The sequence below is a fragment of the Leptonychotes weddellii genome, chromosome 1 (genome assembly GCF_054177405.1).
Source record: "Leptonychotes weddellii isolate Sample4059 chromosome 1, ASM5417740v2, whole genome shotgun sequence".
In the NCBI taxonomy this organism is placed as follows: domain Eukaryota; kingdom Metazoa; phylum Chordata; class Mammalia; order Carnivora; family Phocidae; genus Leptonychotes; species Leptonychotes weddellii.
Window position 1 is genome coordinate 170,622,511 of NC_138369.1, and position 25,088 is coordinate 170,647,598.

A 25,088-nucleotide genomic window follows, 5' to 3' on the forward strand; every position below is an offset into this window, starting at 1 on the left:
TGAATCATGCCTGAGATTTCTTTGGGACCACTCTTACTGAGATTACCTTTCTATTTTAGGTAGAGAAGAGCTACATTTTAGCTTGTTGAGTCAGGGTTGAGCTTTTTAGCTTAATCAGTTTGAAGTTCTTATTTGATTGTTTTTTTTTTATTGGGCAGAGAATCTTAACTTGCAACAGCCCTCTCTCCTGATTGCCAGTCATGTGGTCTTATCCCACCTTGTTTTTGGGGAATCTGGAGGCCAAACTCTATACATGTGCAAACATTCCTCATATAACCCTCAGTTCTCTTGGTTGCCCTTGAGGGAACTCTTATCTCCTGATTGATTTGAAAGCAGTTCTTAAATCTCTGGAACGGAAATATGTTTTCTATAAGAGAGTCACTTGTCTTTTATGATACCTTATACATGCTTGCAGGGAAAAACAAAGTCATTTCTTAAAAAAATTAATGAGCTCCCCTTTGCCAATAGTGGCTTCAAGGATTGGCTGGCTTTTTAGGTATCTGAGCCATTTGGGATATTGGGGTGTACTAATAAGCAGGAAATTACACCCAGTGCTTAGATTGTAATCCACTGGTATTCCTTCCCAAAGATGGAACTTTTCATGACAGCTATGGGCCCATGTATATCTGAGAAGAGGATGGCACGGAAAGAGAAAGGAACTCCCATTAAGAATCCGGATTCTGCAGGCATTTGGAGCACTCAGGTAATCAGCCATTGAGGATCATCATCCTCAACCTGGACAAAGGCTAGAGAATTCCTACAAAAATATGTAATTCCTCATTCCTCTATGCTAACTATGACACTGCATGCTGACTTCGACTATAACATTTATACGTGTAGTCACTATTACATTTCTTTCTCCACACTGGACTGTGAACCCCTGGAGCAACACTCTGACCACAGCCACACCCAGTGACTTGGACATGGTTTTTAGGGCTGAGCTATAGATACCTTCATTGCTTTGAGGATTTATATTTTCCCCTTCCATTCAAAAGCCGAACAGTGACTGTTTCTTTAGGACACATAGCTAGTGGTGAATCTCACAGGTACAGACCCTCTATGAGATTAACTGCCCCTGGCCCTGCAATAAATTAGTAATTTAATGGTAATAGAAGGAAAAATAAAGTGGTAGACATCATTATAGTTATTGTGGAATTCTACTTCCCTAAGTAGGCTGGACTTCATAATCCTTCAGGTCTTTCTAAGTGCTAGAATTCTTATTCTGCAAGACTTGTTCTTCCTGTAGCAGGATTTACCTTCTTTTTTTTCCAAGAAAACAGTCCAGTAAATGTTCAGAGTATACTTGTGGCTTGTAAAAACCAAAGACAGGGAGGTGTTATAGGAAAATGTACCGCTCATTAAAATCAAAGGATTTTATTTAACAAATCCTGGTGCATTTAAAGCATCACAATGGGAAAATACCAATTCTATTGAAACTCATTATAAGTATGTCCTCAGGGTTCCTATCAGGGACCAGATGAAACTCTTATGAACTTCTTTCCAATACTCCAGATTAAACTCTAACACCTTTGGAGGGACTGATATAATAAAAACCAAGTCAAGTTATGGAAAATTGTCTTTGTAGGTTTTAGGATGCTTTATTTCTAATAGAAACTACAGATCACACATAGATGATTGCAAAGACATACATACAATTACATCCAGGAAATTCCCAAGTATTCAGAATATTTGTATTGATGGTTTTCTCCGGAGCTGCATTCTGAGATTGAAATCCGTTGGGAAAACCGTGCTTCAAATATTCTCTTCAATTTGCTCCTGTGGCAATTTAGTCAAACAACCTGCTTGGAAGTAATCTATTTGCAGAACCTAGGTGGGGAAAAACCTGCCACATCATATAATTCACTGAGCAGATTTTGGCTCCCACTTCGCCAATCCATCTTGAATAGTGGCTAGTGCCCTGCATCTAGCAATACATATGATCAAGCAATTTAGCACAAAAAGAGAAAGGCCCCACAACTTGGCATCCCCGTGGACATTAATCTTTGAGAAAACCAAATGGATCTAACTTTTGCCAGAGTTTAATAGCAAAGCTGTCACATTTTACACAAGTGAGTATCGGGTCTGTTAGCCAAAGGAGAAGGGGCCAGGAGAAGCGGAGGGGAGGAGGTGGGGCTGCTGACTGCACTCTCTTCAGAGCGGCTCCAGTTTTCAGGGGAGGGGCCAGGACGCTCCGCATAGCGGGAGAGATGAAGTAGTTAAAAATTACCGCCAGCGAGGGGCCGGAACCTCGGGATGCGGTATATAAGAGCGCGCCTCCAGCGCAGAGCTGCTGTTGTTGCTGCCACCGCCGTGAGAGCCGGGACTAGGCACACGCGCTCAGCCCCTCGCTAGCCAGAGGCCCGGGAGAGGAACAAAGGGGTCGGGTGGGGTCCAATCCGGGGCTCCTGCTTCACCCCCCGGGCAGACACGGGGCCCTCTAACTTCTGTTTCCTCTCCTTCAGCGCGCACCAGCCCGGTTGTGCGCTCTAGCGCAGCACACCCGCGCGCTGCAAGGGCGCGCCCGGCTCCAGGCCCGGCCAAAGACGATGAGTGCAGGGGGCCGGCCAGCTGGGCTCGGGCGGGAGTAGGGTCCTGCGGGGAGGCGGGGAGGCAGGGAGGCTCAGAGGTTAGAGCTCCGACTGCGCGGCGGGCAGAGGTCTTCTTTTCTCCACGCACACCTGCTGCTGTGGCCGCGCCGCGATGAGCCGCGTGGTCTCACTGCTGCTGGGCGCCGCGCTGCTCTGTGGCCACGGAGTTTTCTGCCGCCGGGTGGTCAGCGGTGAGTCAGGGGGCTGCCCGCCGAGCGGAGGAGCCAGGAGAGGGCACCGCGGGGTGCGCGGACGAGGGCGGTGCGGGGCCGCCTGTTCTGGGGTCAAGGCTCTCCCGGAGGTGGGAAACCTGTGCGGGGTAGAGGGCTGGGAGGAGCCGGGGGCATGGCGGGGAAGGGGAATAGATGGCGGTTTGCTTTCTTCCCCGCCCCCCAAAAACAAGCGCAGAGAAAAGTTTAAATTTTTTGGAAGTGCCTGGTTCAGTAGCTGCGAAGCGAGCTCTGTTACAGCGTTTTCCAAGAGTAATTTTCACTTTCTTTGTAAGAGTTGGCCACAGGGCAGGGCTTGGCACCTGCAAAAGGGGTGGGGTACCATGGAGTGGGCAGAGGAAACCCAAAGCCATTAAGAACCGCAGAAATGCCACCCCCTGTTGGCCTGGCTTGACTTCAGTCCCTGCACTGTGTTCACTTGGATGGTTTCCGAGGCCAGACCTGCTGGCTGTGGGTCGCTCACAGTCTCCTGGGCATGTATGCAGCCTTTGTTCTCAGGGAGTGCTGACAAAAGAAGAGGGGACTTACTGGTCATTGTGTGTAGACACCTTTCCTTTGCACACCTTATTCCAAGTTGGGGACTTTTCAGAAAAGGAAGACCGGTCGAGTTGGCCTGGGGTGTACATGGTAATGAAAACAGGTTCGTGCACACAGTGGGCGCCCAATTAGGTGGGTCGAGTCAGTGCAAGGGAAATGGATCAGAATTGGCAAGCTTCCAAGCATTCGTTCTGATTTTTCTTTTTCTTCGACTTTCACTGTTCTATTGTTGAGCAATTTATATCGCATTCACCCTCCTTACTTTTTGGGACGTCTCTTAAAAAAAAACAACAACAGGAAGATTCTCAAAAACTTAGGAAGAATGAATAGTGCCTTACATGCAAATTGAGCATAACTATCCCTATTGTAATTTCTTGCAATGCTAATTAAAGTGTTGCAATAAATATTTGTTGAATGTATGTGGGAATGTGTTTTAAGTGTGGGCTTTTTTTTTTTTAATGTAAAAAGCACAAAATCCTTTTCACATTCTGTTCATCTGTATAACAGGTGTCACTAAAGGTAGGGGTAGATGACAGATGACATCAACTTAATCGGTAGTGAAGCCAGACCTTTAGAAACTGGCATATTAAACTTAATTGTTGCTGATCTCCCCCTCAGCAATATGTGATCTTCTACATCTTAAGAATATAATTCTTCAGTGTCTAGTTATCAATCACTCACTGCTGACTTTTTTGGCCCTCTGGAGATACTGGAATTAAATACACTGTGAACTGTTATTTGGACATGCATGCTGCTTACATTTGGGAGGCAGGGAGAGAAAATCAGGCTCTTTATATTGATAAAATGAAAACTTTACAGTACCAAGTAAGGATGTTACAGGAGCCATACATTAGATCTCTTTCCCCCTAATTTAGCTTTGAAGAAAAAGTTCACTATATAGATTTGAATGTGTAAATTGCATATTTGACTGTCTTTGTGTCTATGAGAATTACTCTTACAAATGAATGACCAGCAGAGATCAGGCTTTTAGCATATGGTGTGTTTTAAACACACAGAAACATTTCATTGCCTTAAATAGTATCCTTTTGGTATATTCTTGTTTGTATGCCATAAACTTTGCAAGGGAGAAGAAAAAATATATAAAGTAAAAACAGAACTTAAAATATTTTGATGAAAAGTTTATTTTGTGTTCCATTATTGCATAAATTGTTGCAAACCTTTTGTTGTGTTTTCCTGTGAAGTATTTATAGGCATCTTGTAGGTGACATCTGGAAAATTTCTAATTAATTGAACATGATCTATTTGATTTAGCATAAATGATGATGTTTACTTGATATCAAAACAATTACTTAGTTATGTTTTTTTATGAATAATTTAATTGCCTTTGGCCATAAAAATTCACATTAAAATTGGACCGTTATAAGTTTGTGACTTTATCCTTTGAAGACAATTTAAAAAAATATATTTTAGCCACAATAGTATGAGTACAGACAGTCTAAAACATGACATGTTGGAAGTAGTAGGTCTAATGTCTGCCTGATCCAGTGTTAAATTCTGAGTGGTGCATCAACTTTTACCTGCCACTGGGGACCAAAATTCTACTCGAGTGTCTGTCAAATGAAACAAGCTCTTTGGGGCTGTTATTAGGAACATACTTATAACATATGGAATGCATTTTCTGTTTTTGTTAAATATCAGTACAGCTATTTGTAATTTCTGTGTAGTGTACCAGAATAATTACTTTCCCCAGAAAATAGACAGGAACTCACAAAATAATCCTTTATAGAAATTTTCTTCATTTTAGTACTTTAAAATATTAAATAAGATACTTTCCAATACTTTTAAATACCTCACTGTTTTAAAAGCTGATAGCATTATTTATAAATGAAATAAAAATATTTTAACAAGAAATAAACTTTCAAACTTCATCATCATAATCTGCCCCATAAGAGTGAATAGCATCTAGCAGTAATAGGAAAGTATTTTTATAGGTTAGTGGTCATGCTTATTTTGATGCATGAATATGTAATAAAATATATAACCATGAGAGTAATTTAATGAATTAGAGTATTTAATGAAAGAGTACTTAATGAATTTATGAGTCAAAGTTGGAAGTACTTTTAGGATTTTAGATTTGTACCGATTTGTTGCTGAACACAGATATGTAGAGAATATTTGTGGGGAGTACAATCATTTAATTCTGTGACTTGACTGGTATATATGAAAAAGAAGTGTTCAGGGGCGCCTGGGTGGCTCAGTTGGTTAGGCCTCCAACTTGGTTTCAGCTCAGGTTTCTCAGGGTCATGGGATCAAACCCCACGCCAGACTGCATGCTGGGCGTGGAGCCTGCTTGAGATTCTCTCCCTCTGCTCTCCCCGCCCCCCATTCCCTCTCTTAAATAAATAAATAAATCATAAAAAAAAAGAGTGTTCAAAATTCAGGTTTCTAAGGTCTGAAGAGCATGTGGGTATTTTCAAACGTTTGAAGTGTTTTGAAGTAACGTGAGTGTGTTATGCTTTTTAGTCTTGCTTTTTCTTTTTAGTGTACACAGCAGTGATTCACAACCTGTTACCCAGCAAAAGGGCATTAAGTGTATTTCATGGTCCCTCCAAATATCTGCAGAAATCTTTAATATGTATTAATTTGAACTCATTCCAATTGGCCTGCATTTTATTTAGGAGACTGGGAGATTTAGACACATTTCTTTTGTTTGTGCAGATGCCACAAAATTATGCAAATCCATGTGTGGTGACCAGTAGCCTATAGGTTATTGTAATAGCAAGGGAGATAGAAAAAAATCTGCTGAGCATATCCCATCCTGTGGTACTGTTCCATGACATCATCAAAAGCATAAAGTGATGACAGTGCGATTTTCAAAGATGCAATTACCTTAAGTATCTCTTGGGCAGGAAAGGAACAAATTAATCTTATTACTAGTCATTTAATAAATTACACATCTATCATAGCCATTACTCCTTAACTGCTATTTTTCATCATTTTATAGTTTTGTTTTTAGAACTCTTTTTCCTGAGGCTGGCAATATCTATTACATTAATGTTAAAAAAAAGAGGTGGTATTGTGTTAAGGAGTCCAGAGTGGAAATCCAGCTGATGTTCTCACTAACAATTTTTACTTTTTATAACAGATTTCTGTGCTGGGCACTTGGCATACAGGTGGATCATTGTACACAATTGGCAGGCGAGATTGTTTCTTTCACTCTTGTAACATTACTGGTAATATAACAGGCCTGACAACTTGACTCCAGTTGCACTCCTGGTAATTGGGAAAAATTCATTTGGGCTTTGCTTTATTTAGAAAATGAAAGGGCTAGATGAAAAAAATACTTAAGACTAGATATGGTTTGAGAATCTGAGATAGATGTTGCAATATTAATCCTGTGTCTAAATGTTCAGTAAAAGAAAATCCACAATCTGCTTAGAAAAACAAACTCTCAATACACAAGCCCTTGCACATATCAGCGGTGTTAATCAATAACAGATCAATGCTAATACTTATAAGCTAGAAAACATGAATAATGTATATATTCATCAATCTCTTTATTTCATGAAATATTTCGCTTTACAAAAATTTTACATTTGTCTATGGAGGCAGCATAGACATCTGGGTAAAGGCATGGACTGTGGGGCCAGAGAGACTGCCTGCTTCTAAACCCTGATTTATAAGCTGTGTGAAACTGGCAAACTATCTAACTTTTTAAAATAGGATGGGAGCTACATGATCTGACCTACAGCACAGGGCTGTTGGAGGGTGAAGGGGTTTGAACAGATTTGTGCAGACTGGGTCATGCACAGAGAGTTGGTGCCAAGAAGCTGAGAGGGAGCTCAGTGTGCAGGCCCTGTGCCTGGAACTGAGACCACCTAGAGGAAACACAACTTTTTCTAGCTGAATAGCCTATATCACCAGGAGAGAACATCTTTTCCCAATTTACCCAAAGGTGTGGATTGTGTTAGCAGTGAGAATCTCCATGCTAAACTATTCATAGATGTCTGGCTATTATTCTTATCAGTACTTCTTTAAAACTCCTTTTTGGGTGAGAAAGCTCTTTTTTAGCTGAGAAAACCAGGAAAGTTTAAGTAATGTTCCCAAGCGTACCCACAGTTCATTATAGCTCTGGGATTCAAAGCCAGTTCTTTTTGATTGAATGCTTTAACTTTTGAGTCACACAGTCACTTGGTTTACCATTTGTTATTTAGATCCCAATTTTAAATATGCAAATTTAAAAAAAATGAGTTCCATTCCCTTCTCAAAGCTTGTGGTATTTCCCAGCGGGGAGAGGTAGGACTCCCAGCTGCCCCCATCATCCACAAAATGACCCAGGACTACAGTTTTGAGTTTGTTTATCAATGCAAGAAAATAGATTCCAGCACGCTCATACTAGTGCATTATGCATTTAATTGCACTATAAAATCTCTGCTACAAAAATGAAAGTTTATTATAACAAAAATTTTTTTTTATTAAAAATCATTCTTAAGAAGTTGGTGGACTACTGAACACTGTAAGGAGAACACTGCTTGAAAGCATTTCTTTTTAGTTCAAAAGTGTTGGCATTGCTATCAGAGATCATGTCATAGCATATAATGTTGGATCAGCCTATTTAGCAATGTGATTTGGGAGAGAGTAAGAAAGAATTATGAGAAACAAATTATTTTGTGGGATTCGGTAAAATGTCCAAAGTTCAGTCAGTCAGGTTTGGGGAAGACTTATCATGTAGATTCTCTTTTGTACAACTTTTTTTTTTCTTTTTGTAACTAAAAGTAGATCATGATTGAACCATAGAAATTCATAAAATATTTTCTGTGCTTTTATTTGAAAATCATGATATAAATTCAATATTCAATATTGATAATATATGATTATACTGTAAGGTATAAGGAAAATCTTATTACTTTACTAACAGAGGACTCAACTGTCAGAAAGTTAATAAATATAAGCAAAATAAAACTGAATCGTAGATCCTTTCTATTCAGGAAGAAAAAAGTAAACTGCCATAACTTTGTGAGTTTGGCCCCACTTTTATATCAATGCCAAAAGTATTTACTGCCAATATTTAGCTCTAAAGGACTAAATTTTCATGACTAAGACAAAAGACAAAACCATCTATTCATGGAAATAGTACAATAGCAGAATCTTAGCAGTGACAGTGATAGGAATGTTTATTTTAGTAGGCAGTACTGAGAATTATCTCTAAATAAAAGTGCATGTGTATGTATGTAGTTCTGTATACGTCTGTGTATAAATTTAATAGGTGTAGAATCCGAGGTGGAAGTCCTAGGTGACATTAAATAAATTGTTAGTACCAAGGTTGCTTTAGTGTAATAAACACTGTTACATGGTTATCTGAATATTCATCTAAATATTTTATGGTTGGTAGAAGAGTAGATGAAGTAGATGTAGTAGTGGAAGATTCGAATTCCTATTGTTCAAAATAGTCAATGGAAGATTTTATCTGAATGAAACATTTAAAGATCAGAGAAAAAGAAATTCCCCATGTGATCTCACAGAATGAGAAGAGAGGTAATCATAATGGTTCTCTAGGAAGATTAGCCTTTACAGAAGTGGGAAAAGTGGCTTCCAGATCTGTATTAATGGAACTTTTCTGGGATTAGGGCAACATTTGTTTCCCAGCTGTTGGAGTTCCCCTGCCATTTCGGCCAAATGCGATCAGCTGAAATGGTGGTGAGCGTTCAGCAGCTCCTTTTGCTTGATTTTGCTACGGCTTGGACCACGTTTGCAGAATAAGGCGGTAGCTGGTAGTGAAACAGAAGTGGATGTCAAGAAATCCACAGCGTCAGCTTTAACTGATTATATATGAATGGTAATAAAAACTGGGCCACGTATCTCTAATTTTCGGAAAACAGCCTTGCTAGATCTGAACCGCTAGTGACTTTTCAGTCAAAATCTGAGGACACAGCTGATATTCAGCAAATATCATTGGAGTGAATATCTACCTGTTCTGGTGGTATTTGGCCACTATTCTGATTCTCTGACAGTCTCTCTGCTTTGCAGACGCCCCGGTCTCTACCCCCTCACCCATGACCCTGGACCACTCCATCATCACAGCCAAGAGGGAATGCCTGTCACAGTGCCACGGGCAGCTAGCTAGTATCTAGGACTCACCCACTATTAGTAATTACTTTAAATAGAATCCCTGCCTTAGGTTTTTCTCTTATTAGTATTATTTCTCTGTAGACTCACATAGCGGTGTTAGGAATGTCCACATTACACTAAAGTTCTCTTAAGTATTTCATTCAAAATGCTATCTTAATTTTATAAATGAGTTAATTCCTGTCATCAATTCAGTATCCTCACCATAAAGAAATCTGTGTTGTGTTTATTTTTTAACTCATCAAAGAGAATGAGCAGAGACTTTTCGCATCTAAGTCATACGTAGGCACCCTGTGAATGAGTGCTGGCCTTGGTACATAAATAATTTTTACTCATTCAAGTTTCTGGCTAATTTTTAAAAGAATTTGGCTCCCTTTTGACATCTTGCAAAACAATCTTGTTGGACAAGTTTAATATTTCAGAAGTGCTGGAGTCAAATCCAAGTCTGAGAGTTCTTGGAGTGAAAAATTGAGCAAGTTGAAGACTCAAGGGAATGCAGTTGAGATATATTTTGAGACTTAGAAATATGTAAAGGCTGTAGAAGAAGAAAATGGAAATAGCTTGCTTTAAAAATGCAGGCACAGAACTCACTGGGCTTAATGGCATTTTTAGAATATTATCAGGAACAACCATTTTAAACAATGAAGTCATCACAAAATCTAATAATAAATTAGGAGAAATTAAAATAAATAATTGTATTAGAATCAGCCACTGGGACTTCCATGATTATCTCTCAAGGATGATTTATTTCAGACTGATTTGTCCTCTTGAAGTCTCTTTAATTCCATTTTCCTGTGGTCATTCATACTAACGTTTTATTTTTCATTAACAATTAGTTGGGGCAGTCCGTTAATTTGTTCATATTATTCAGTGTGTTGCTCCTGGGTCCAGATCACAGTTAATGAGACAGAGAGGACAACTGGCTGGCTTGCTTGCATGGCTGCAACTATTTTATTAGATGGCTGTTCTCAGCTTGAGCCACGATATTGAATGCCTATCACTCAAACACTGTGGTGAGGTTAATGGCCTCCTGATTTTGGCGCCCTCTGACTCTGAGTGTCATCATAGGTCATTAATTGCTGATTCTGGGGGAGAATGGATGTGATACTGATGTTGACTCAGTGTGATGTACTGTAATTAAGAGTACAAAGCTTGAATGCTGTATTTTTTAGCCAGTGTTTAAGTACAATAACACTCCCCTTCCTCCACTACTGACAAATTTTCTCCATCAGCTACAAAATACCTGCTGAAAAAACCTTCAGTCCCAACAAGAATAATGTTCATGCAGACAAATCTTAAGAAAGCAGTAGAGCTCTGCCTTAATTTCTTAGCATGAAGTAATTTGACTTAATTTTACATGAAATACTTGGTAGTCTGTTTTCTGAGGCCAAATCTAAACTGAAATCGGAAAAAGGCGAAGACAGTAATAGAGGCTGTGGGCAGCAGGTTGGGAATAAGAAACAGTGACAGAGAGGGATGCATGGCAGTTTTTGAAGTTGACAGCAGAGATCAGAAGTGAACCAAAGAAACTAATGAAAAACAAAACAAAACAGGATGGTGTTCTGGAGCTTGTCTCTATGATTTGGCATACTTGTCTGGTGGTATAAGGGGGCGGAAGTAAATCAAGAGTCAGATGCTCACCTGACTGAACCACACAGGTGCTCCTAATTTAGGGAAAGTTGAAAAGAAATGCAGTGTTACCACTTTCAGACTCATAAAAGAAATAATTTCAACTAGTTTATAGGGCATTTTTTAGGTTAAATTTAAAGAAGTCATTTTATTTAATATGGCTTCATTTAATACATAAATGGAGACTCTAAAGCTGAAAAATTATTTGTCCTCATATATGTCACCTAATTTGTTTTTAGCTAATGATTTAACTGTCTTTGAAAGACAAGTTTGGCCAAATTTCAGTTTACCCTGATCTCTATCCAAGTTATCAGAGATTAACAACAATTAGCAATTGATGAGATTTTAATAGCTCCTTTCATTATCTTATGTATTTGTTTGTTTCACATTTAAAATGCATTTCTTTTTTGTTTATTTGTTTAAGTATTTGATTCTCTAAGTTCAGGGGTGCCTGGGTGGCTCAGTCGGTTGAACATCCAACTCTTGTTTCTGTTGGGGTTGTGATCTCAGGGTTGTGAGATCCAGCATGACCCCCACACATAGGTTTTGAAGTCTGCTTGAGATTCTTTCCCCTCCCCCTCTACCCCCCGCTTACCTCCCACCCCCCCGCCATTCATGTGCACTCACTTTCTCCCATTCTCTCTCTCTCTCTCAAATAGATAAAATCTTAAGTTCAAATTTGGGAAATTTTATTTGGAGTTTATTTATTTATTTGTCAGAGAGAGAGAGAGAGCACAAGCAGGGGGAGTGGCATGCAGAGGGAGAAGCAGACTCCCCATTGGGCAAGGAGCTTGATGTGGGACTTGATCCCAGGACCCTGGGATCATGACCTGAGCCGAAGGCAGACGCTTAACCAACTGAGCCTTTACCTAGGCATCCCTTATTTGGAGTTTATAACTCATTTGAGATGTCTGTGTAAAAACAGAGAAGTCATTGGCTGAACAACTGGAGCTCACACACAGCATGTCCTATAAAACCAGAAAATATTCAGAGAATTGGCAATGAGAATTTTTTCAAAGATTACTCTAGAGTACTCTAGAAATCTATCCTGTCACTTCTAATGCCGTATTTTATTAACAAGTTATTACTAGAATTACCTTCATTCTGGCCTTTATTAACTTCCAATTTTAATGTATTTGCTTCCATGTATATACAATAAAAGCGAATATCTACACCTTAAATTTGCCATCTTATATCTTTTTCATGATACCCTCTATGCATTGCTTTTTTTTAACTTTACTTGTTTTTAAAAATTAAATTATTTTATGAATTATTTTTCTTTCATAATTTTGACCTTTTAGCTCTCTTTGCTCTATATACCTGAAATTTCTCTAGCTACTTTCATTTGCTGTGGTAATTAGTTTGTATCTAAGCCAGAAGAATCATGAGTTCCCTTAACAAAAATTTTCTTGAAGTACGGTGTTTCAAAGTTTGTATTACAAGTTTACTAGGGAATCAATTTGCTTTTATAAATTGAAAGTAATAATTTAAAAAATAAGCCTTAGAAAATGATTCAATGGAAGAATCAGTCTTGGGAGAGTATATCCTGTATTGATTGGTTCTTTAATCTTTTTTTTTTTTTAAAGATTTTTATTTATTTATTTGACAGAGAGAGACACAGCTAGAGAGGGAACACAAGCAGGGGTAGTGGGAGAGGGAGAAGCAGGCTTCCCAAGGAGCAGGGAGCCTGATGTGGGGCTCGATCCCAGGACCCTGGGATCATGACCTGAGCCGAAGGCAGATGCTTAACGACTGAGCCACCCAGGCGTCCTGGTTCTTTAATCTTAATTCATAGTAGCGTTATGAATATGGTTCAGATAATCAATGCATAGCATCTTTTTTTCAGGCCAAAAGGTGTGTTTCGCTGACCTCAAGCATCCCTGCTACAAAATGGCCTACTTCCATGAACTGTCCAGCCGAGTGAGCTTCCAGGAGGCACGCCTGGCTTGTGAGAGCGAGGGGGGAGCCCTTCTCAGCCTGGAGAATGAAGCAGAACAGAAGCTAATAGAAAGCATGTTGCAAAACCTGACAAAACCAGGAACGGGGATTTCTGATGGTGATTTCTGGATAGGGCTTTGGCGAAACGGAGAGGGGCAAACATCTGGTGCTTGCCCAGATCTCTACCAGTGGTCTGATGGAAGCGGTTCCCAGTACCGGTGAGTAGGGATCCTGCAGACTTGGATGTTCTCTGGGGTGCTCAAAATGGAGAAGGGAGATTTCTGTTCACCTGTAGAGGATGTCAGAATTGAAGAGGCCAAGTGGGTGATGGGGAATAAGGAGGGCACTTGTCATGAGCACTGGGTGTTATATGGTAGGGATGAATCACTAAATTCTACTCCTGAAACTGGTTTTACACTCTATGTTCACTAGCTGTAATTTAAATAAAACCTTGAAACAAAAAGCAAAACAAAAAGAATAGAATGGGTGAAATCACTTGGAGGTGTTCCTGTTGCTCTGTTTACAGAAACTGGTATACCGATGAACCTTCCTGCGGAAGTGAAAAGTGTGTTGTGATGTATCATCAACCAACAGCCAACCCAGGCCTTGGGGGTCCCTACCTTTACCAGTGGAACGATGACAGGTGCAACATGAAGCACAATTACATCTGCAAGTACGAACCAGGTAGGAAATACCATAAATAGGTATAGCAGATTTTGTGCATATTTGCTAATAGTTTTGATCTTCACTATTTCTATTTAGGCTTCGCTGCCTATGGCTCTTTGTTTTTCTCTGTGTTTCTCTGCTGTGAAACCTGGACTTTATTTGCAGCTTGTCATAGTGCTCGGTGTCTTGAAATATACTTTATGTTATAGAGCAAACTGCCCAATCAGTTAAGCGGAAGGGGGTAACTAGAACCAATCTGGAGACGTGTCTTTAAGAGAAAATAACATGTCTAACGTTAAGGTCAAATTGTGTTTTTGTAAACAGATTTTTACAAAGAATAAATATCTATTTTAAAATATTTTAAATATTTAGTGTAACGTGTGTGAAGTAGGTATAAGTCACCAAAGCACCTAGAGATTTACACATGTGAGCGACAGATCATTGGATGATTATCCGATGCATTTAAGGGAACAAAGCGACTTCCTCCTGGAACATTAGCTTCTCATTTGTAGGCATTGCTGCTTCACATGTGCTCCTCAATGGAAGTCAGACTGATGCTAGCTCACTGAGCCACAGTGGAAAAAAAGTAGGGGCATTTGCCATGGTCTTCCTTTTTTGTCATTCTTTGGAATCTGCCCCCTTAGATAGCTTTTGTTTGAAATCTCCAATTTCTTGCCATGTGCAACGTGGGAAGATTGCATTGACCTGAGCTACACGGGTGGGGTTTCCTGTGGACATAGTAAATTTGAATCACTTTGAAGAGGACAGTTCCACTAAATTAATATTTGACCAAAAGTAGAGACTAATCAAAATTATGTAAACTAATTTTTTTAATCACCTAATAAAGTCAAACTGGACACTTAGGCTTTGAGAGTTTTTTTTGATGTTTGTCTCCTCCTCAGTGTTGGGAAATGTCATTTTAAGTCTTCTGAGGGGCTATCTACTTGACCTCATAATGTGTTCATGGAAGGCAATTATAATCAAGTACTGCTATTTCCATTATTCTCTTGAAATTACATGATTCCTTTCTTATAAGACCTTAAAGCACAAGGGATTATTTGGATTAGATTTACCCTTCTCTTATATTTATCCTGCTCTTCAGTATATTAGCCAGCTTTCTGTATCCCCGGTGAGTTTATTCTTTAAAGCCCTAAATCCATCATCACCCTCTTAGAAGCCTTTGCAAAGCCAAATCTGTTAGGCACTTATGTTCTTTGTCTTTATTTTTTTCTTGGAAAAATATAAAGTTGAAATCCTCTGATATTTTCAATCGGTGATACTATGTACTTGAAACTATTGAATGAAACAAAGTATGTTATAGAGTATTCTTAATATTTCTTTCTCCTTTCTTTGTGCTTTTAGGTAAACTATTTGGCCCTTCATACATTTGTTTATTTTATTTTTATTTTGAATTCCTACTTACCAAATTATTCAGGACACTGTCAAGCGCAGAATCTTCTTTACTTATTTTGTGTAGGTAATCTGGGTTCATATTATTCATGGAAGAGCATTTAAGATAAAGAATTATTTTTTCTTTATCTTCTATATTTTGCCTAAATCTTCAAATAATCTATACATTGTGAATAAGATTCCTTTATGTATTTTTTGTTTTTGATGCACATGTACAGTTTTATAGTTATAAATATATAGCTACATTTATGATCTTATTAATGTAGTTAGAATTTTTAGTCTTTATTTTAATTTAAATATTTATTTTATTTTTTCTTTACTCTGATATTCTAAATATTCTAAATATTTATTTCTTTATTTTAATTTAAATATTTATTTTCTATCTGTTAACCTTCCTTGAGCTTAGTGTTTTATTTATGGAGGATGCTGGTTTGATTAAATTTCTTGCTTATTTAGTCAGTGCTCTTTTAGTCGAGAATTAGTTTTTGGTGGTGAGGGGGTTGGAGGAGTAAGCAATGGGATTTATTAAAATTTGTGAATTAGAACACCAATTATTTTGAACTTTATTCTCCAACTACCAGAAGTGCTGTGTGGTTTGAACTTAGTCTCCTCTTTCTGCCCCCTACATACCATCTAATAATATGAGTAATGATATCTGAAGTGGTAAACAATTAACATAGTTATGAAGAAACTGAATAACTCACTAATTGGTTTTCTCACTCTCTTCTCCATTTTTGGTTATTGCCCCGTGAGTCACTTATCTATTCTTTGTGTCTATCAGTGTTATCCTAAGACATTTTTATGGGGATACTTCTGAATCTCATTTTTGTACTTATTAAAATTGCATTATGCGCTCTTGTTCTTAGACATTAAAAATAGTGTATATGGGTTAAGTTTCTAAAATGTTGTTAATCAGGGGCGCCTGGGTGGCTCAGTTGGTTAAGCGACTGCCTTCGGCTCAGGTCATGATCCTGGAGTCCCTGGATCGAGTCCCACATCGGGCTCCCTGCTCGGCGGGGAGTCTGCTTCTCCCTCTGACCCTCCCCCCTCTCATGTGCTCTCTCTCAAATAAATAAATAAATAAATCTTTAAAAAAATGTTGTTAATCAGAAATTACATCAATTTAAAGATTATTAAGATTATTGTTTTAAAACAACCAATTCTATGTTGATAAATTACATAATATCTGTCATATTTGTGCAGCAACCAGCATAGAGTGCCTAAGTTCTGTAGAAAAATGAGTGTAGGGTAGGACTGTATCTAAAACCAACAGGAGGCTATTGAAGTGTTAGGGTGAAATATGTTTAGAAGAATAATAAATATTATTACAGGATAGCCTATGATAGAGCTCCAGTAAAGAAAGACTATGTGGCCATATTAGAGCAGCCAACATAGTATTAAAAATGATTTAACATGCTAAACTAATGTAAAATCTGCATGTGTTTTTTTCTCTTCCATCAATTGACAAACATAAACAGAGAATTATATTTTTGAAAAAAATGAAGACAAGTTACAAGTTTTTTTCTTTTTTTTTTTAAAGATTTTTATTTATTTATTTGACAGAGAGAGAGATAGCAAGAGCAGGAACACAAGCAGGGGGAGTGGGAGAGGGAGAAGCAGGCCTCCTGCCGAGCAGGGAGCCCGATGCGGGACTCGAATCCCAGGACCCTGGGATCATGACCTGAGCCGAAGGCAGACGCTTAACAACTGAGCCACCCAGGCACCCTACAAGTTTTTTTCTTATTGATTCAATTTACTTTCAGTGAACTATTAATTTACCAAATAGTGCCCTAGGGGAAAAAATAGGCAGCACAGCAATACCAGATCATGGTAAGAAATTTTGACATTTTTAAATTGTATAACCATTGAAGAGATCTTGTCTCATAAAACCAAGGAAAGAAAGGACTTGCAAGCCTTAATTTTTTATTATTTTTTTTTAAAGAAATAGACACTACTGGAAAGCACATTTAAGTATGGCATTGTTTTTCTAGGACAGAAACGGGCTTTAGAACGTTGTTACTTGAATCATCCATTCCAAATGCAATCCATGTGTAGTCATCTGATGATTATTACTGCAAGGAGAAACCTAAATATTATACTGATATTAATGAAGAAGTCATCTATGCTTGTCTTTGAATTGCACTTAGTGTCTCACATTGTGATACTCCTAATTCCTGCTTCTCTTTGCCTTGCTTTCTACCTGTTTGGTCCTTATTGCTGGTACCAAGCTGTCATCAGTATAGACACACCACTGATGACTAAATGCAGTTTTGGGGTTGCAAGGGTTCACCAAGGAGATCCGAGTTGTAAAGTTTCACCAAGTGAAAAAAAACAAAAATAAAAAATAGATTCACCAAGTGGATGCTTTATTCAAAGATAATTAAATGATGACTTCACAGTTGAACAATTTCATGTAAATATAAATTCAAGATATAATTTTTATCTGTAAATTATTCAGAAATCAAAACTCTGGTGTTCACATCGTTTTATTATAAAGTTTTATTTTCATCTACATTTCTATTTCTCTTTTTTGTCATTATGTATGATGCCTGTACCTATTATTTACAGAGATTAACCCAACTTCTCCTGTAGAAAAGACTTATTTTACAAATCAACCAGGAGACACCCATCAAAATGTGGTTGTTACTGAAGCAGGTAATGAATTCACGTTTTTAACCCCTCTATCAAGAGCAGAATCTGTAATTTTAAACTCTGCTTCATGCTGGCCCTAACTTTTCATGTTGCTCGATGATATGGTGCACTGAATTTGGCCTATGGAAATTTACTTTTGAACTAATAATGCTAAGCTAGTTTTTGAACAGAAGAATCTACTTTGTTTCCTTCCTAATTTTTCACTTCAAGTAGACATATCTAGTAATAAACTAAGTAATCCACCTGAAAACCTGGATTCCCTAGAACCTTCCGCATAACACATAGGCATTATGATGTAAATTGGCACATTCAGTGGCTTACCAACAGTGTTGTGCTGGTAAATGTTTAAGGAATGGCTGATGTGGGAGTGGGTATAAAAGAAAAAGCCTGATTTGTATCCTTCAACCCAGCTGTCCCTAGCACAGCACCCTCTGCCAAAGAAAACAATGGAATCCCAGTGCAAATTGCACATTCCCTGATTGGAATTGTAAATCCCAATCAGAAGCTGCTCTTAGCATTAGTTGGGTGCTCTTTTGGCATGGTCCTGTGACCACCAGGCAGAAATCTTGATTTATCCTAGTTACTTTGTGAAGATTGAGCCAAAGACCCAAAGTCTCAGGGTCTTTCCGCAGGTGATCCAAAATCCATGGAAGAGTAGGAAATACTTTCTCTTCTTCTTGACTATTATATATAAGGGATCATGATGGTATTTGGAAAAGGAATGAAAATATTTCCTTGAATCCTTAAAATCCTTGAAGTCATGTATCGGGGGCTCAAAATTAGGTGAAAGCATAGCAAGTTACCCCCCAAATACCCCATCACTAGACCTCAGTTAATATATCTTTTGTTAACAAAGGACAGGATGTACAGTTAAATGGATAGTTTGATCTAAGTCTGGTCCACTTTGACTAGAATTGTCTAGATTGGTAATGCTGACAGCTTCTGATTTCCTAGAGAAATGCATAGTTTTCAATTTGCTTTTCTTATATGGACATGATATTAAACCTTAGTGCTTTTTACTTTTCAGGTGCCTGATTTTAAAACCAGTCAGAACATCTAAATCTAATTAAAAATGCTAGTAAATAATTACATGAGGAATATTTTCCCTCTTATGACCTTGAAAAAATGTTTAATAAGGTGATTTTAATCTGTATGGGGCTTAAGTGCGGCAGTTTTTTATTTTACCAAGAATACCTAACGTTATCAAGTGTGATGGAACAGGATTAAAAAATGATTCATTTTAGAATTTAATTAAGATCAAGTCTTTATGGTTCTGGAATCTTGCATCTCTGAGTTATGACTGTATCATTAGTTAATATTTACTAATATTTAATATTTTGATTTAATCCCAGAGAGTCTTGCATATCACCATGGAATTGACCTTATTGGCTAGGATAATTATATAACCAATAAATCAACAATTATTTTAATAATCAGTGCTTGTTTCTCAAAGTAATAACTGAGAAGGATTAATGAAGTGAGATAGCTAAGATTATTAATATGTCATGAAAACTAGCCCCTATCTAAATTGCAGATTTAATAATAGTTTTAGAAATATGGACATTGAATTGGAGCATGGCAACCAGTGAAGTAAGTTTTTGTTTTTAATTTTTATCAAACAAATATATTATTTCATTAGATTATTCAATATTTGGGGAAGAAACTTTCTCAGAATTCATTTATTTATAATTCTATTTGACTTTAAAGTTTTGGAAAATATTTATATAATTTTAGTGTTAGAATTCTGCCTCAGCCATCTTTTTATACTAAGACTGTTCTGCTTTTTTAGGCATAATTCCCAATCTAATTTATGTTGTTATACCAACAATCCCACTGCTTTTATTGATACTGGTCGCTTTTGGAACCTGCTGTTTCCAGATGCTGCATAAAAGGTAAGTAATTCAGGTATGTAGAGACAACTTGAAAAGTTTTATATAGGTTTTCCAGAACTCGTTTAAAAAGTATACAATTATATTTTTAATTTGCCTTAAGAAAGTTCTGATTTTCATATCTGTCCATACAAATCCACTATATACAGTCTAATAAGATAGGCCTTGATTATAGGATTCATGAATTATCTCATGTAATATTCACAAATCATACGAAGTAGGTACTCTTTTGTCTATATTTTTCAGTTGAGAAGATGGTGGCCTAGACGGGTTACCCATTTTGCCTTGGGTCTCATAGCTAGAGTGTGTGGTGGATCTGAAATTTGAATCCTTGTAAGCTGACTCATACGCAACTCTACCTTACTATCTCTTACTACGTATAAGCATTAATGCTAAACCTTCCAATCCTGACCCCAAGTTGTTTGCAAGACTTGATTCTTGGGTACACTCTGTAATACCTTTTCAAAATTTTAAGCCATAGGTTGTTGTTTATTTCCAAAGGATCTCTGAGTATAGGAAATAAAGTACAATGGTAAAAATAGGTCACTTTTAGTAGTCAGCTTCCTTCAAAATGATATATCTTAATAGCAAGATTCTTGGGGGTATTCTTTTATATCTATTTAACCATATCCTTGAGTTAAAGGTGAAATTTTTTCATGTGTGTCAATTTATCAATTAAAAAATTAATATATGAAATACAAATATGTATTAAAAGAAAAAGGAAAAGATGTTGGGTTTAAATGAGAGCATATTTGCTAGAATAAACCAGCCATCTTTGTCAGTATTTTATTTTATTTTATTTTATTTTATTTTATTTTATTTTATGTTATGTTATGTTATGTTATTTTATTTTTTGGTTCCTGAACAGGGACCTTTCTTAGTATTTTAAACAAAAACTGAGTGACTTCATCAGGGAAGGACCTGCAAATGAAGTCATATTTCTCTTTTGATTTGAGTTCATCTTCATCTGTTTCTGAAATAAACCATAAAGATCCACTAAGTAAAAAAAGCCCCAGGGGGAAAAAAAAACCTTTAAATAGATGTAAACTCTAAATGATTTACATAAATTGTTTAAAGGACACGAAGTGGTTGTTTAAATAAGACATTTTGAATAATGATAAGTAAAGCCTGGTGAATTAATACTACATTTTGTGTCCTCTGGGTTTTCCAGTATATCTGGGAAACACAGTTAAAAGTTATTTGTAATATTTTGTACAGAAAAAAGATGATAGTAAATATCTCGTTTCTTCCCTTAATTCCTGAGACTATAGATGGAAAGATGATTAGTCATTTTGAAAACCAGAGAAGTAGAGAGAGGATGTGATATAAATCTCCCCTTAATCCAGCAAATTGTTAAGGAAGAGCTGTAAATAACAAATCGTCTTGAAAAAGCAATTTAAAAAATATTATGCAGACATTGTCATTTCTAAAATAAAAATTGCTAAAGTTCCAGTAACTGAGGTTTCTCTAAAGTTTGTTTTTCTTCTTCCAAATAGTGTAGTATTGTGGAGATTCTATTCATATGAAAGTCTTCCAGGTTTTTATACCTTTGAAGATCTGAGGAGTTTTCACTTGTTTGAAAATCTCAGAGTGAGAAAATAAACCAAAACTGAGTACCCCCAGATGCCGGAATTAGCTGTAGTGCTTAATTCATTCGTTCTTAGATCATCCCCTTTTCCTTTCTTCCAGGAAAGCAAGGAGAAACTTCACCAAAGACTCAACTCCATTATCATCTGAGTGCCTTGCAGAAAGTTTAAATTCCAATCTGGTACACATAATGATTTATATCATTCCATGTCATGTTCAAAATAATAACTTGTTTCCTTAACTGGTAGTAACTCTTAAATGAAATACTAATGCTACACAAAAATTTAAGTTACATTAATAACTTAACCACCTTTTATCTACCATTAGAAAAAATTTCTTGTTAAACTTTACTTGATTTATTTTTCATTCATGTTAGATGACTTCGTAGATAAAGATGTGTTGGTCTTACTTTTTTGGAAGCAAATCTCCAAAACATATAATTTAGGCATAACATTTTATTAGTAAGAAATCCACAGTTAAATTGAAGTCAGTTAAGTAATATTATAGAATTGTATTGCTCAGGCTTGTTAGGAAGAGTTCTTTCCTGTCTTGGAAGGAGTTCTGCCACTTCTGGTAAACTGAGAGTAGATGGAATGGGCTACCTGTGGGGTGTGGGGCAGATCCCCATGAGGGGACTGTCTGTGGGAGGCAGGAAGTGCAGGACCCAGGGTCCAGGAACTAGAAGTGGTTAAGTGATCCAGGTGAGGGTTCATTCTCAGGAAATGAGACCCAGGAATCTAGATCTTGATGAGTAGCCTGGTAGAGGACGATTTGTGGAGATAAACTCAGGAAGAGGCATTTACGCAGGAGCCTGAGAAGTGGCCATTTTATGGAAAGAGAGTGAGAAGACAGCCAGCCCTATACGAGGGGCTGGAAGTGTGGGCTTGGATTCTGTATCTGACAAGAGGGAAGTTCAGTCTCAGATCTCAAGGAACTAAGTCATCAAGGCCTGAATCTACCTTGAACTACATTGGTTGAAGAGACTGAAGGAAAACCAAACTTTCAGGGATCAGGAAAATCGAGGGGAGGGGGGATTAGGAAGGTCCTTACACTTAAGACAAAAGCACCATTTTGATGATTTAGCAACAAATACAGCATATGTGAATGGAAGAATATCCAAAAAGCAAAATTTCAAAAATCACTGATCAAATAAAATGAAGATTTATGGGTGATTATAATGAAACTTTTTGGTATTATGTCAGACACATTTGCGTGTGTGTGTTTGAATGTGTTTGAATTCTAAACTAAGAAGGGTCAAACAGAGATCAATTAAATTTTTTCATCATTTTTTCACCATCTTCACATACTGGAATAATCTAGAATTTTTTGTAGATATGCTGGTGAGAGAAGAAAGACCCTTTTATAATAGGGGTCTGAAATATCTCCATTTGGACCAAAACATGCCTATTTCAATAAAAAGTCTCAGACGTTGAACTTACGTCTTCTTATGTTTTTCAGTAAAGGAAGAACAAAAACTAGCCCAACCCAGTCCACACTGTGGATTTCAAAAAGCACCAGAAAAGAAAGTGGCATGGAGGTATAATAATTCACTGCCTTGGCTCCAGAACAGAAAATAAGATTTTCTAATCCTGGATCTGCATCAGGAATGGCATCAGAACATTAGCTTGGAATGGCTTGAAATCTCAAAGGATCTGCAAGATGAACTGTAAGCTCCCCCTTGAGGCAAATATTAAAATAATTTTATATGTCTATTATTTCATTTACAAAATACGCTGTGCTAATAATGGAGTGAGACATGCTTATTTCGCTAAAGGATGCACCCAAACTTCAAGTAAATGGAATGGACCATGCTGATAAAATTGCTGTCAACACATCAGAGAAGTGTATGTGTTGGAAGCAGTTATTTTTGTTTCTGTCACTTTTCATAAGTTATAATCTAGTTAATGTAATGTAAATTGTACTAAAATTTACAGTGTGCAAAAGTATTTTACCTTTACATAAGTGTTTGATAAAAATGGGCTGTTCTAGTATTTATTTTTATGGTGTTTCATTTTTCAATACATGTTGTTTTGATTAAAGAAATGTATCACTGTTTTCAACTGAATCCACACACATGTAGGTCTATTACCATAGAAGAAGTTTCTTTTATAGAAATGGTTCATCTTCTTTCAGTTTCTCTGCTCTGGGGTCAGACAATGTTTAGGAAATCTCTTCAGAAATAAGAAGCTTTTTCATTAACCGTGGTGTAAATTTACTCAAATATTTTACTTAGAGGCAAGAATTGTCTAATTTCAATTGTGCAAGACATGTGCCTTACAGTTATTTTTAGTTTAAAATTCAACAGATTTTGTAATAATAACTTTGTTAATAGCTGTATCAACAATATTACACTCAGTCTAGAACAAAACAAAAGCGGCATACACAATGTAAATCATATGTCTTCACATGTTGCCTATATAACCACAAGTAGCTCTCTGAGGATTCTGGAATCAATTTAGTCCCTCCCTTGCCCACAAAACAAAGATGGTTGTTTGGGGGCAGGGATTAACACCAGAAGCAGATGGCTGCAGAGGAGGCCTAAGGTTCTCCCCTAGCTCTGTTCAGCCACTATCAGCCGGTAAAGTGGTCTCACGGTTGGGACCAGGTGCATGGTCACCATCAGTGTGGAGGTAGGCACAGCATAAGGATATTTCACCAAGGAGAGAAACCGTGTATTACTGTGAACATGGGCTGGAGGGCATCAGTGATCATGTGTTCGTGTTGAGGATTTGCCTGAGAGAGTGAACTGCGGCTCCTCTTGTCTTATCTTCTCTAGTTTCTTCAACGCTTGTGGCTCCTTCTCAAGAGACTTGTAACTATCTGGTCTTCAAATGTCCCTGTGTTCCTTTTAACTAAATAAAAAGTTCTTGTTTCTGAAGAATGACCATGGGTATTGTCTAAATCTTTTAAGTGAATGAAATATAGATATGTTTGCGGCCGTACATGAAGAGGAAGACAGATGACTGTTGAGGTAGGGTAGGAATGGAAGTTGGGGTTATGGAGCATTTTAAACCTCAACTTTTCCCTGGTAAACCATTTAAGTTGGAAAAGAAAGAGCTTTCATTAAGGCAATTCACAACCGAAGTTGGTTGGCAAAACTTAGAGACAAATAGAAATGAGCGGGCATTGGCACCCTTTCAGTGGCTTAGAGACTGAGGGAAAGAACAGACAGCTGCATTCTAAGCTCCGATCTGGCCACATTTAGCACTCCCTTTCTCTACTGGGATCTACCTCTTCCCTCCAAGCTCCCACCGTGCGTTCCTTCCTTCGGTCAGGACTTGAGGGAAGGGAGACAGTGCTTTCCCCGTCGTCTGTGCCCCCACGACTACCACAACAGCTGCATGGCGGGAGAGGCCAGGCGATGGGGGAGGGCTGTGGTTTTGCCTGTTGTCTTGATCCAGGCCCATTCAGTCAACTTCCCTCTTATTAGACAGTGACGGTGAGACTGTCCTTAGGGTTTCTTAAACTTTTAGCTGACCTCTGAAAAATGAGAAGGAGTACATGGTACCTGGTGTATCTGTTGTGTTTGTATTTTCAGAACATAGTTCTAATAATATGTGTATTGAAATGCAGGTGAATTGTGGAACAATATCCAGGTAGTAAAATCAAACAAATCAACTCTACCCCTGTTTCTCCATCCTTTCTAACTGCTTCTAAGATCAAGTCATTGGAAAGGTCTTAAAAGGAGTAGTGTGTTCGGGGATTCCTGATTTTTGTCCTGAGAATAAATACCACAGTTGTTCACCAAATTTGTAGTGCCCAATTATCTGGCCACAGTTTTCTTATATGACATTGTTTTCCCTTTTTCTGTTCCCCAGAGAGAGAGACTTTTGGTACAGCAACACATGATTATCTATTATCCTCAATCTCTGAAC

General features: G+C 37.6%; 1 protein-coding gene across 3 annotated transcripts; it reads left to right on the forward strand.

Annotated features, from left to right (window-relative positions):
• The first annotated feature begins 614 nt into the window (after window positions 1–614).
• LOC102728371 (chondrolectin) lies at window positions 615–24,097 on the forward strand. 3 transcript variants are annotated; one of them, XM_081798938.1, is made up of 6 exons: window positions 615–703; window positions 12,918–13,227; window positions 13,536–13,693; window positions 17,654–17,740; window positions 19,527–19,629; window positions 22,672–24,097. In XM_081798938.1, the coding sequence occupies exons 2-6, from the start codon at window positions 12,962–12,964 to the stop codon at window positions 22,754–22,756; spliced, it is 699 nt and encodes a 232-aa protein (XP_081655064.1). In that variant the 5' UTR covers window positions 615–703; window positions 12,918–12,961; the 3' UTR covers window positions 22,757–24,097. The 3 variants fall into 3 exon arrangements, with proteins under 3 accessions (XP_081655064.1, XP_081655062.1, XP_081655058.1); XM_081798936.1 differs by lacking the exon at window positions 615–703 and adding an exon at window positions 2,282–2,779; XM_081798932.1 differs by lacking the exon at window positions 615–703 and adding an exon at window positions 21,316–21,394.
• Window positions 24,098–25,088: the final 991 nt, after the last annotated feature.